The sequence below is a fragment of the Protomyctophum bolini genome (genome assembly GCF_963924005.1).
Source record: "Protomyctophum bolini genome assembly, chromosome: 12".
NCBI lineage: Eukaryota > Metazoa > Chordata > Actinopteri > Myctophiformes > Myctophidae > Protomyctophum > Protomyctophum bolini.
In genome coordinates this window covers 22507384-22520746 of record NC_137873.1, presented here as the reverse complement: position 1 = coordinate 22520746, position 13363 = coordinate 22507384, and the positions used below count along the sequence as shown (strand labels likewise).

At 41.9% G+C, this 13363-nt stretch overlaps 1 protein-coding gene across 4 annotated transcripts in view; it reads left to right on the top strand.

Annotated features, from left to right (window-relative positions):
- glis1a (GLIS family zinc finger 1a) overlaps positions 1-13363 on the top strand; it is a 29989-nt gene that overhangs the window by 12699 nt on the left and 3927 nt on the right. For all 4 annotated transcript variants that reach the window (XM_080779243.1, XM_080779245.1, XM_080779244.1 and 1 more), the window contains 4 exons: positions 3046-3207; positions 5932-6045; positions 8203-8332; positions 9550-9706. In XM_080779243.1, coding sequence (XP_080635369.1) covers positions 3046-3207; positions 5932-6045; positions 8203-8332; positions 9550-9706 — 563 coding nt within the window. The remainder of the gene's footprint in view (positions 1-3045; positions 3208-5931; positions 6046-8202; positions 8333-9549; positions 9707-13363) is intronic.

The following is a 13363-nucleotide window of genomic DNA, read 5'->3' as shown; positions in this document are numbered from 1 at the left end:
ACATCCACAAATACAATGGCAGTGAAACTGTACGTTGTATGAGACACAGTATGTACGTAGTCACTTTGAGAGAGTCAGTGTATTTTTGATGTCACTTAAAATTCACAATTTATTGAAACAATGCTTAAATCAGCCCCATGGCTTGTGGAATTAATGGAAGGCATTGTTTGGAATGAAGTTCCATTTTGAATATTCAGAGCCTTTCAGAGAAAGACACATTATACTCACAAGCCAAGGGAATAAAGTGCATAAACGTTTTCATCTGAAAGCTTAGATGAAGCTGTGCTTAATTTTCTAACCATGTGAACAACATGAGAAATGTTTCTTCTTAGGAGCTACATATAATCGGACGGATATAATTTCATTTGTTTTATTTTTTGGCCTTTAAACTGTAGTAGCCATAGGCTTGAACTGTAATGGGGAAGATTGGATGCATATGTAGCATCCTGCAGTTCAAACATTTCCTTTCAAATTACTCAAACGAAGGTAACTGCTGTACTGTAAGTGCAGTTTCGTCTAACTTGACATAGTGGATTGTAAAAGTTGCATAATGTTTGTTGTGTTATCCTCAGTTACCCAGGACATAATATATTGCATATGCAATGGTTTGTGTGTGTGTGTGTGTGTGTGTGTGTGTGTGTGTGTGTGTGTGTGTGTGTGTGTGTGTGTGTGTGTGTGTGTGTGTGTGTGTGTGTGTGCGTGTGCGTGCGTGTGCATGCACAGTTGATGTGGACATAAACCATTCAAATGTTTCAGAAGGATCACCTCTACAACCCTGTATTTTTAATGAGCTGCTGTTGACTTTAGGTTATTGTGTGCAGGTTCCGCAGGCCTTGGAATAATCAGCATACATTTTGTTGAAGCTCGTTAAACTCAATGAGCTGAATGACATTTATTATCTCATTAGTGAGAGCCAATAAAACTGTGGAATGAACGTAAGGAAGAGAAAAACGTTTGTTTTTGGATTGTCTTGAAAAGGATACAGTATACTGTATGCTGTCTGTGTTGCAGTATATAAATCAGACCCTGTTTAAATTAGTTGTAAATAATTATTTCGGTTTGTTTTAATCGGTTTGGAGCACCATGTGGATTGGATTTACACATTGGCACAGTTCTCAATGGTGTCAGGGAATCACAGAAGTATTTATGCACTTTTTTATGCGCAATATATTGACTCATATCATTGTTTATTTCAGATAACCTGGCACGACAACATGGTTAAAACAAATATTTGCAAATGCGAGTAACAGATTCAGTTGCATCTGCATTGCAGATTAAAATGTATGAGACATTTGTGATGGCGCTGTTGCTAAAGTTGACATATTTCTATGAGGTTCTGGTTCTATGATACCATGCTATGGTGGTAAATGGTGCATTTATATAGCGCTTTTATCCAAGGTGCTTTACATAGATTGTGCAACACAGATGGCGGCGGAGACCATGCAAGGCACCAACCAGCACATCAGGAGCAATTAGGGGTTCAGTGTCTTGCTCAAGGTCACTTCGACACTAACTCTGGGGGAGCCCGAGTTCGAACTGGAAACCTTGCGGTTACCATCCAGCCACTCTACCCCTGAGCCACCGCCACCCTGGTGTGCTGGTGTGCAGTGACTAGCTGTCTGTGAGGCATCAGGCGAGGTGGCTGCCCACTGTGTGGTATTTACTTCTTCTCTGGCCCATGTCCAAGAGAAATGCTTTTACCAGCAGCTACTGTAACAACGTTTCTCATATCATGCTTTTAGCATTATGTATCTGTGTCTTTGTGGTTTGTTCCTATATGTGCCTACATGTCTGTATGCCTACAGTATACGTAGTGTGCATGCGTACATGCATACGTGTGTGTGTGTGTGGTTGGTTATATTTTTGCTTGTGTTCATAAAGTATAGTACAGTATACAGTATGCTTATGTGAACAGTGAACACATATAAACCTTGCACTGTATGCCCGTACTGAAGATACCTGAAGCTTGATTTGTACTCAGCCGATCTACAAGCCCTGCATTGCATTGTGAGCTTGTAGATCTGCTGTTCTTTAGAATAGTTCTGCCATTGTTTATTGCAAGTAGATCTGCTCTTGTCGGTGTGCAACACTCACACAACTAAGTATAAATCATTGCAGTGGCTCTGTCTCTATATTGTGTTTTACTGAGGCAATTTGTCCCAGGGCATTTACATAGAATCTGATGATTCATGAGTCATCACAAATCTACTACTTGTGTATTTACAAATACATTTTCAGAAAAAAAGGTTGTTGCCATGCGATGCATCATCATTTTGGAGATTTGCTATTTTCGCTATTTTGGGAAAGAATGAATGCCCAAAAATAGGGACACTACGTTAGTATGAATGTTGTTATTGGTTAAAGACAAGAAATCTCATCTGAGATGCACTTAACGTCGTACTAAAATCAGAGTAGTCAGCAAAACATGTTCAGAGAACATTTGATGTTATGAATGGCACTAGACAAATAATTATTTTATTATTATCGAACGCTATAGGGGTGGGACCCCAAATGACGCCTGTGCTGACATAATATACACCAGTAAGACGCGCAAACGCGGGAAGCGAACGCAGCTCGTACATATTTGGGTTTTGGACGTATAGCTGCTTTGGGGACTCCTTATATGGTTATGGCTGAGTCATGGTGACGTATTGATGCAACACACTCCATATTTGGACGTAGCTCCATATATGGGCACAAAGGGGGGACACACACACAGACAGACAGACAGACACACAGACAGACATGATCTAGGTCTCATAGTAAGTGCTCACTGCGTTCGCAATTACACCCTGAACGTTAGTCAGGGCCCAGCCTTTGAAGTGACTGTCTGCCACACTAGCTCAAGCTAATCAATTATTTTAAAGCACTTCCTACTGTAAGTCCTACCTGTGTAATAATAATAATAATAATAATAATATAAACTGTGTGTGTGTGTGTGTGTGTGTGTGCGTGTGTGTGTGTGTGTGTGTGTGTGTGTGTGTGTGTGTGTGTGTGTGTGTGTGTGTGTGTGTGTGTGTGTGTGCGTGTGTGTGTGTGTCCTAGTTTGAGGGCTGTTCTAAGGCGTTCTCACGTCTGGAGAACCTCAAGATTCATCTGCGGAGCCATACAGGAGAGAAGCCCTACATCTGCCAAAACCCTGGCTGTCTCAAAGCCTTCAGTAACTCCAGTGACCGTGCCAAGCACCAGCGCACTCACCTGGACACGGTCAGTAAGCTGTACTAATATTGTGGTGTACTCAAGTACTGTACTTAAGCACAATTTTGAGGTACTTTTACTTTCCTGACGTATTTCCAATTTTCTATACTTTTACTTCTACTCCACTACATCTCAGAGGCAAATTGCAGAAACAGAGACTATTGCACTTTTTATTTGAACATTTTAGTTACTTTACTTACTTTATTTCTTTATTGATTGGATATTGTATTAGTCATGTAAACAGCACGTACATACGTACAGTAAGACATTAAAACTAAAAGGATAATACAAAAAGGTCCAGGGAACTTGTTTCCATTGTGGCCTCATATTATACAAAATTAACAAAATAATTCATATCATCTACAAATACAAACACTATACAGTATGTACAAAAGGAAAATTACATTTACCCTTTTGCTCTCCTGACAGGTGTTAAGTAAACTGATTACCTTGTGGCATTGATACTTTTACTTAAGTAATGTGAGTACGTCTTCCAACACTGCCTAAACTCTGGATCCAGGCACAACCTTCCAGTCACGCATGGCTTCAGTTTAGAATGAGTTTAGCTACGTTGATTGTTTATTGGACCGCAATGAGTACTGTAGTGTGAATGTATGAACAGTAACCCATACACGCCCATGTGCACACACACCAATTCCAAATATAAATTCATGTCTAGTACAAAGTACAAACCTCTCTGTCACACATGGGTATGTGCTCGCATACAGTACAGAGTACACAATAACATATTTTAACTACTTTCACCCTAAGTAGTTCCACCCATATTTGGGTGGAAAACTTCAAAAAAACGCCAAAGGTTTTCAAAAATTCTAAACATTTTCCAAAATGGCATCTCTACAAGCTCAGAACATGTCACATTTGTTTGTGCATTGGCCATTTTCAAACAAATTTGTATCTCATTAGCAGTAGCGCTCTCTTGCTTGTTTTTCATCTCCATATTCAGTTACATGAACACTTTCATTCCTTGAGATTGTGCAACTAGATTTCTGTATGGCAGATCTGTTCTATGAAACACTTTTTTAATTCTCTTTCCCCCCCCTTTTCCTTTTCTTTAGAATGGCAGGTTTGAGTGGTAATCCAGCCAAGTGCACATCTCCTGTTACACTTTAATGACCAGGGAGAGGATAGAGCAGTATACACTGCGCATGAGGCACGATTTTCTCCATTTTGTGGTTTCTATTCATAGCCTACTGGCTAATAAAGGCTGCTTAATCAGTCTGTCCATGGTATCTCTCAAAACCGTCTGGACACATACATGTAATATGTATTTATGTATTATTTGTTTCATATTAATTCATGTTGCCTAAAAATGTGGATAACAGGATGTTCGCCCGTTTGGTCCACACTCAGCCCTCCTCTTCAGGGACTCACTCTTTCCCAGGAGTTTGGGCATGGTGGACAGGGTTTTAAGGTTATGTTTAGGCATAGTTTTAGTGAAGTTAAATGTTAGGGTTTAGACTAAATCAAAGCGAAACACCTGGGAAAGAGGGAGTCAGGCTGACAGGAAATGGGGAGAGAAATGGGGGGAAGACATGCAGTAAAGGCCGTCGGGATCGGGAGTCGAACCTGCGGCACACTGCCAGACTGGATTACGAGTCAAGGTGCCTGGACCATTGAGCCATGGCCCATGCCCGCTATATGTTTTTTGCTTGAGGGTTTTGACAGAAAGATTTTCAAGGGTGTGAGTAGTTATTCTTGTATTATCCCATTTAATTTAAATTTCATTCTTTGTAAACCACAGTCACCCTCATATTTAACAAAAGATGACCAAAGACCAAAGTCACTATATCTAGCCGTATGGGGCCCTGTGTGAGAATGTTAGTGCTTTAACATTCCAGCAACAACATTTTGAACATAAAATACACATTGCATTGTTGTCTTTTAATAAAAGGTTTTCATAAAAGCATAACTCACTCCACCTGGTCAACTTGGCAACTGCTATGCAGAAATGTTTCCGCTTGTTCATTTTAGCTACAGTACAGTACAGCTACAAGAGTTCCAAAGGAGTCTTTTAACTGATGGTAGGCTACATCAAGCTATATATCAAGGAAGTATTGCAATTAATTTAAAATAAATACAAATACTTTAATACTTTAGTCATTTGTACAGAGCAATTTGCGCAGTGTCGTGGCCAAGATTTAGGATTAGAAAACCTTAAAACAAAACAAGAAAATAAATGTTATGGGGAGTTGACTATAATATGCCGTAACACAGGATTACATTTTCTTTTCCATTTAAATTTAAATTTAAAATGTACTTGAACTGCAAGTCCTAATCTTGATGTGAACTTCAACTCTCCTTTCTCCTTCTCCCTTTAAGCTTACAGATGAAATATAGTAGGTATGGTAAGATTTACTACACTGGGATGTAAAAGGTTTATAACATTGGGAGGATCCTAAATACTTGTATATATTTAGCACACTCTACTCCACTGCTGTATATAATATCCCACTTGTGACACACCTGGCAGTGATTCCGGATCACCTAAACCTGAACTTGTATTATTTGTATACACTTGAGGCTTTACTATTCAAACTTGTTTGACCCCAATATCCAACGCTACAATCTTCCCCAGGTGTGAAACTTTGCTTTGATTTAAATGATGTACTCATCAAATGATGCTCTTATACTGACGAACGTTCCTCCCCACACCTGATTTCTTCTACTTCTTCTTCTTCTTCCGCATTGTCTCTTTCATTGGTGGCCTCACAGAAGCCATACGCCTGTCAGATCCAAGGCTGCACCAAGCGCTATACGGACCCCAGCTCCCTGCGCAAGCACGTTAAGGCCCACTCAGCCAAGGGGCTCCAGGAGAGGGAAACGAAGGTACCAACAACACACGTTCGGCAGCTGGTTGTTGTGAAGGGGGGTAGTGGGGGCGGGATAGGGGGGTCAAAGAGAGAAGGAAAAACATCGTATGAGGGATAGCAAGAGAGCAGATAAGGGGGAGAGTGTGAGGTTGAAGAAGAGAAAGAGAGTGATAAAGAGAAAAATGTTTGCGAGTGAAGAATAGGTTAAGACAGATAAGTAGAATATGGAAATCTCAGAGGGAAATGAGCAAGGAACCTTTGTGGAAGGAGGAGAGAGACAATAAGTACACAAAAACTTTGTTTGCCCATGACAGAGAAAGAATGGGTAGGGAGAGAGATATGAGGGGAAAGGTAGGAGGAGGAGAGAAAGAGAAGAGCAGGAAGAGGAGGCATGAGATGGGGGGCTTGCTTAGTGGAGAGAATAGGATGTGTGTGTGTGTGTGTGTGTGTGTGTGTGTGTGTGTGTGTGTGTGTGTGTGTGTGTGTGTGTGTGCGCGCGCGTGCGCGTGCGTGCGTGTTAGGAGGGGGGCTGTAGTTGGAGTGTGTTTAGGATTCAGTAAAGATGAAATGCAGCGCAACACACTGTATTATTCGTTCACATTCCCTGGAAGTGGAATAGGGGGCCTATTGTTCGATGCTATCTGGCGCGCTGTTTGTTTTCTACGGGTCATAAGTGACAGTGGACCACTTTGGCGTGCTATTCCCTATGCCTCGTTTCATTTAAGCAGAGACACGTGTGCTTGTATGTTTGTGACACGCGGGTAACACGCATTGGACCTGAAGCTTTTTCCCCCCGGAGGCTTGGTTGGGACTTTTTCTTGTCACAACAATCACTTAATTAATTCAACCACTTACAGCTCTGCGTTTCCTCAAATGAATTGAGTCACAGTTTTTTGAAGTATGTGTGTTCATAAACATTGGTTTATTTGTTTGATTTTTTTTTGCACTGATTAAGTGTCGCTTTGCCCTCATTGTTTTGTTGTTTTGCGACTGTCATTAGAAGATTTCCTTTTAAGTACCGGAGATGTCTTTGGGTTTGTTCTGGACGGGGGGCGCTTTTTTTGTTTGAACATTTTGGAACAGTCTTGCCTAAAAAGGACTCTAGTCATGCTGCATTGTAGTTGAATCACTAAAAAGCCAAACAAGAGCCAGGCTGTGTTTCATAGAAAATGAACAGGAGAATACCCTTAAGAGAACACATCTTACATCTTCAATTAGTCTAAGAAATGAGGATTCATAGCAAGAGATAAGTGAATTACCTCATAATTTAGGGTTATTCGGGTTCCATTACCCAAAATTGGAAAAATGTGTTCCTCCACAAAACAACAAGGCTTACCGTAATCTCCTTCTCCTTGTACGCATGTGGAGTATGTGTGCCTCCGCACAATATTAAATATGCCTTTGATACCTTTGATACATTTGTGACTGTGGTTTGCAACCAAGACAAATTTCCTGGACAGCTACTGTTCTGATCTGGGTTTCTAGGAATTTTGTGTGAATATATTATCTGTTCAAAGTTTTGTTGAATTTATTTTGACCACTATGGTAAAAATAAATCAGGGTCTGCACTCTGCACATATTCTAGACCAGGGCCACTATATTTCCAAACTCACTCCAGAGGGCCGAAACCTCTTATCTCCGTTTTTTGTAATTAATGCCCTACTTGAATCCTGAAAAGTAACATTCTTTTAAATGCATTTAGTTATACTTAACTTTATGAACTTATGTCACTTATGTCACAAATATTAGACATAAAAAAGGCATTCCAATTGTAATACTAGTAAAAGATACTAATATTTTTTTATTGACACGTGCATAATCTCCGTCATTTGGCTGATTATGTGATCGCATAAAGTAAACGCATCGTTCTGGAGGGTCTCTAATATTCTGTCTGTGATGTCATGTGAATTGATTGAGTGGCTTAAACTGATGGTCTCATTCTTATTCCCTTTATACACTGTTTGTTCTATGGGTTTTTTAACACAAAAAACACACCAGCGAATAACAGCCCATGATATAATGTCAATGGAATCGTGATGAGTTATATGACATGTAGCAGGGGACTATATATGGAAGGACTGAACAAGTGTTTTTGATTGATCTGACAAAAATCCACTATGGATCAAAACGCTGTCTATACTTTTTGTTAAATTAATTATTTCTTGTTTGACAGGTTCAAGTGCACTCTGTGCTGGAGCCGGACATGTTGAGCGAATGTCTGGCCAGGCAGCATCTCCATGGCTCCGCCCCCGCCCAGCTTAGAGGCAACAGATCCCCTGCGCCCAGTCAGGACGACTACACAGGTACTGTACTGAATGTCCACATGAAACGCTAGTGAAATACGGCGGAAATCTCCATTTTGGTGTCTGACACCTCTGAGGAAATGAACAAAAACAAAGAAAATGGTAATAGACCAAACACACCTGGGCTGTTTTATTTTTTATTTTAAAGCTGTCTCTCTCATGCCCTCATATGCTCCTTCACTCCCTCCCTCTCATTCCTTCGATGATAGCTCATCATGCCAGTGTTTACCTTGTCCAATTACCGGGCAGTGACTGTGGGCAAGTTGGCCCTTCTCCCTTTGCCTGTCCCTCAAGCCTCTCCAAACTGTTTTTCCAGCCAACCTCTCCTTCTTTACGCTCTCTCCCTCTCTTTGAATGGCTGAACCGGACTCAAGAAGCTGTCAGGTACACTGAGGCTCAGTTGGCAAAGGAGGAGAGAAAGGGTCCAGGAGAGCTGTCCATGTCTATTACTTCAGACTACTTGCAGTCGTACCCAGAAGGCTTTGAGGAAAAAGTCCTCAAACGGCACATTGCAAGCTGTGTTTATTCAGGGCGAAACAAGCGTGCCAGTGTTTAATGTTGAAAGTGCCCAAGAGGACCGTGTTCTTATCAGCACCGGGCAATTGTTCCACGAAGTGTGCCATATAAGCTATTGGCTGCATTACATTTTCTATTAAAAAAAATAACCTTTTATATTCATTGCTTGTTTGGCTGTTCTGTTCTGTTCTGTTCTGTTCTGTTCTGTTCTGTTCTGTTCTGTTCTGTTCTGTTCTGTTCCGTTCTGTTCTGTTCTGTTCTGTTCTGTTCTGTTCCGTTCTGTTCTGTTCTGTTCTGTTCCGTTCCGTTCCGTTCCGTTCTGTTGCAAAACTGTTGTAATGACGATGTCGGTGTATGTATAGTTTGCCACTCTCTATGCAATGACTCAATGCATTGTTTTCATAATCAAATCTGTCTGCAATATGTCTTCTTGATTTTTTTCGATTGTATCTCTGATTCAATCAGATTCCAAGACACTGAGCTCATCTGGCAATGGGTGACGCAGCTCAACTACTGTATACGTATACTGTACTCAAAGTTTACCCTTGTTAATCATTTATCTACTTTTCTGTTTTTAGTGACCACTAAAAACAGCTTTATGATGACATATGGTGCAGTCGTCGTCTGCCTGAAAACAGATCTCATGTAGCATTACATAAGTTATATATCACGACTTTATCATCTTTTCTTCTCTTCTCCAGGCGTGTACTCCGTTTCCAATGCTGTCCATAGGAGAGTCAGCGCTGAGATTATCCCACAGTCTTTAAATCCTTGCTCCAAGTATGCAAGGTTGGAGGGAAACTTCAGCGCCAACAGCCCCCTGTCTTCACTGGTGACCCCAGGCAACATGAGAGGAGGGTGAGCGCCAGTCCTTCACTGATATGTCCACAATTTGATGTCTGTTTGAAGAGTTTCTTGCTTAAATGTCATACCCACCATAATAAATACAGTAAAGGTGCCCGAGTAACTAGGACTAACTGTTGCAGCGACAGAGATCACCCTCTCCAACCAGCATCCCACCCGTGAACATGGACAATCAGCCGTTACGATGTTGTGCGATATTAGTCTGGTTTATTAACCAGGCTAGGGTGCCTCCAGCTTGGCGCAGTTGGCGGAGCACTTGTATGAACACAATTGTCCATGTTCATGGAAACCCTGCAGTCTCCGGTTGTGGGCAGGAACCCTACCCTGGTGCCGTCACCATATGCCCCATAACTAAGGTTCTTAACTGACAGAATGATAACACTTTCATATGTCTGTCTGATCAGTTCAGATCTAGAGATATTTAATGGTGAGAATAGTATTTTGGTAAAGAACTGCATATTTCCTGCAGGTGAATCCATTGGAGTAGGTCGGAATGTACGTGCTTTGTCCCAGTAGCCTCTAATTTGTAACACACTAGGCCACATTTCATACTGTATCTATATTTCAGCTTATTTTTAAAGCCTTAGAGCAGCTACTTATTTAAAGATTTCATGCTCATTTTTGCTTTGCCTCTCTGTCTACTGAGCACATTCCCAGAAATAGAGACAGCGATGTGTGCCTATGCATACTTGAGTAGACCAGAGACTTTATCACCAGAGCTAGAGTTATGGCTTTGCGGTCGCTCTGATTGGGTAATTGGAGGCCGCAGAACTTATGTGTCCCGTAAACCGAGACACGTCTCATTCAGCCCAATGAAAAAAAGTGACGGAGAGACTAAAAAGGCGCAGCTGTAATGCTCCAGGGCAGTGGTTTCCGGACAATTAGCCATCAAATCATTGCTCATTGTTCCTTCACCTTGCTTGTACTATTAGCTGCTATTGGCGTGATGCACACAATCATTTGCCTTCCATCAAGGAGGGTGATTAGGCCATGTTCACATGGGTGATGTTTGATACTTGCACGAACGTATCTGGCAATTTGCTCAGTATTCCTGTATGTTCATTATTCCTTCATGTTCCTATAGCAATAGCACATTTTCCCTTTCTTTTCCTTTCATTCATAAAGCACATAAATATAAATATTTACAAAATAGCGATTTAAAACGATGTTACTGATCTGCTGTGCATGTTAACCATATATACTACGTCACATGACAAATAGTAGATCTACAAGCTCACAACGCATTGCGAGCTTGTAGATCTTGTAGATCTTTTTTCTTTTAAATTGATGCATTAATGTCGTTAAAGACATACGGTAACTGGACTCATGTTGAACTTGACACAGCATCTATTTGTCACTACAGTCTGAGAATATGCGGCCAGCGTCTCCATAAATATACTCTCTCTCTGTGTGTGCATTGACGTTGTCTGTACAGAGGCCGAGGATGTCACAGAGAGGCTCAGTGGTGCCCGCGGTACAGAGCGGCCTGCCAAAGCCAATACCATTCAAGCACTTGTTTTTCCCCCCCAAAATGGCTTAGCAAGACGTTAAACGCGTAAAATAAATGAGCTTTGCTTCGCAGCGCGGCCCGTCATCAAGCTTCTTACCTCATGGCGAAGTGTTTATTCTGGCAGCAGTTAGGCATTTTAATGTCTTTTAATTATTGAATACCGGTGGGATTCAGAGGCCCATGTTATAGCCTGTCCATCAGCGCGTGTTTGTGATATATAGTGTTTGTGTGTTTTGTGGTCACGGGACTGAGCCCAGACTTTTCTTTTTTTGGTGGGTGAGTGGGTGGGTGGGGGGCTGTATATCCATTAGATACAGGCAGACTAGCTGGGATGGCTTCCACACAGAAAGTCTATTATATACATACGAAGGAGGGAGTGGTAATAAAGTTTACATTTACAGAAGCTCAAAGTGGCATGGGATTCAAGTGGTCTGATTTAACTGAAATGTTTGACAGGCTAAAACATGCATACTGTATGTTAAAGGGCCGACAGTACTGTGGCTTAGCTGTTAGAGGGGAAGTGGGCTGTGATTGGAACCTGATCGGTCTGGAGCCCATGGAGGGGTTGGGGGGGGGGGGGGGGGGGGTTTCAGAAGTGTCATCCATCATCAATGTCCACCGTTGAGGCGCCCTTGAGCAAGGCACTTAACTCAAATTCTCCAACAAGACTCCCTCAACGAATAACGTTGCGGGTGTTAAAATCCAGGGTTGCTCAGTTCCCTGGGTAAGAAAATGAAGAATGTTCATGTTTCTGAAGGCCCAGCTGTTGGCAGAACATTACACTAGACCTACTCTAAATCGTTGCTTGTATCACATAGACTAAATTATGTACATTTGAATCCAGTAAATCTGTATCTATATGGGACTCCTGACAGGATTCACATAGATCTTAGCACAAGAGGCTGTCAGGTTTTCCTGGCCAAATCCTAAATAGCTGTTTGGAATGCACAGACTGGCACCTATGGTAAACCTACTCATCCCTTCCTCTGATCCAACCCAACTCTACTGCTATTGAAAACCATTCATGGATTAACGCATCGCTGCACCTAATATACATATAATCTGTGTGATGACTAAGTAAGACTTTAAATGCTGCATGAAGGATTCTTCTCATTCCGAGTGCCTCCTGTGAGGGACGGCAGCTGGCAATAGTTAGCTTGTGATTCACCCTGGACCGTGCAGAGAAAGAGAGAGGGAGAGAAAGAGACAAAGAGAAAGGTAAAGAGTGAGTGAGCGAGAGAAAGCAAAGAAGAGAGTGTGTGTGAGAGAGAGAGAGAGAGAGAGAGAGAGAGAGAGAGAGAGAGAGAGAGAGAGAGAGAGAGATGGGGAGAGCAATAGATAGAGCGAGAGAAGGGGTTTCGTTGTAAAAAATATGACCAGTGTAACTTGTGCTGACAGCCTCTCTCTCAGGACTGGCCTCTCTGTTAAAATCATGCAAGTCAAAAAGTATGGGCATGCTGACCGCAATAACGACAGATCCAGCTAGCAGACCACGCAGGGCATGGCTCAGACATCTCAACTATGTTGTTGCAACGTTGCAGGAATGTAAGCGATGGAACAGACACGGTTGTTTATAGTTAAAGGTCAGTTCCATACGAGCCGTAGATTATCATTTTGGGAGCCGTCAGCGGGGAATTTAGGGAAGTGTCGAATTCTTGGGGCGCGCAGTCATCGTGGCACAGCCGCGCGTGCATTTATTTCAACGGCTCATAGTATATCAAAGTGCAGATTTGTTTACATAACCCTACACAAAGCCTGGTCTTTATTACCTCGGCAAGCCACAGCCATCTGTAACGTATATCACTTTGGGTTTCTGAAAGTCCATCTGATTAATTTTGGCTTTTTACGGTACTCCATAAGAGACTGTAAAATTTAAGGTAATGTCATTTGACATGGGAAATGGGCAATAAAGAGGACTGGGGAAGATAAATGATAGATATGTAAAGAAAATCTCCAAACATTTCCCTTTTTATGGCTGGTCAGACCCGAATATAGGGAACGCATGGGCCAGCAGCCATCCGTATTCTCTGACAAGGCCTGGCTTGTTTATGAAACCCCCACTAAAACCCCTTCCAGCAGAAACCAAGGCCATCTGGCCCTCTGGGGACCAATACGCTACAGTACATCATCCAAGAGAGTTC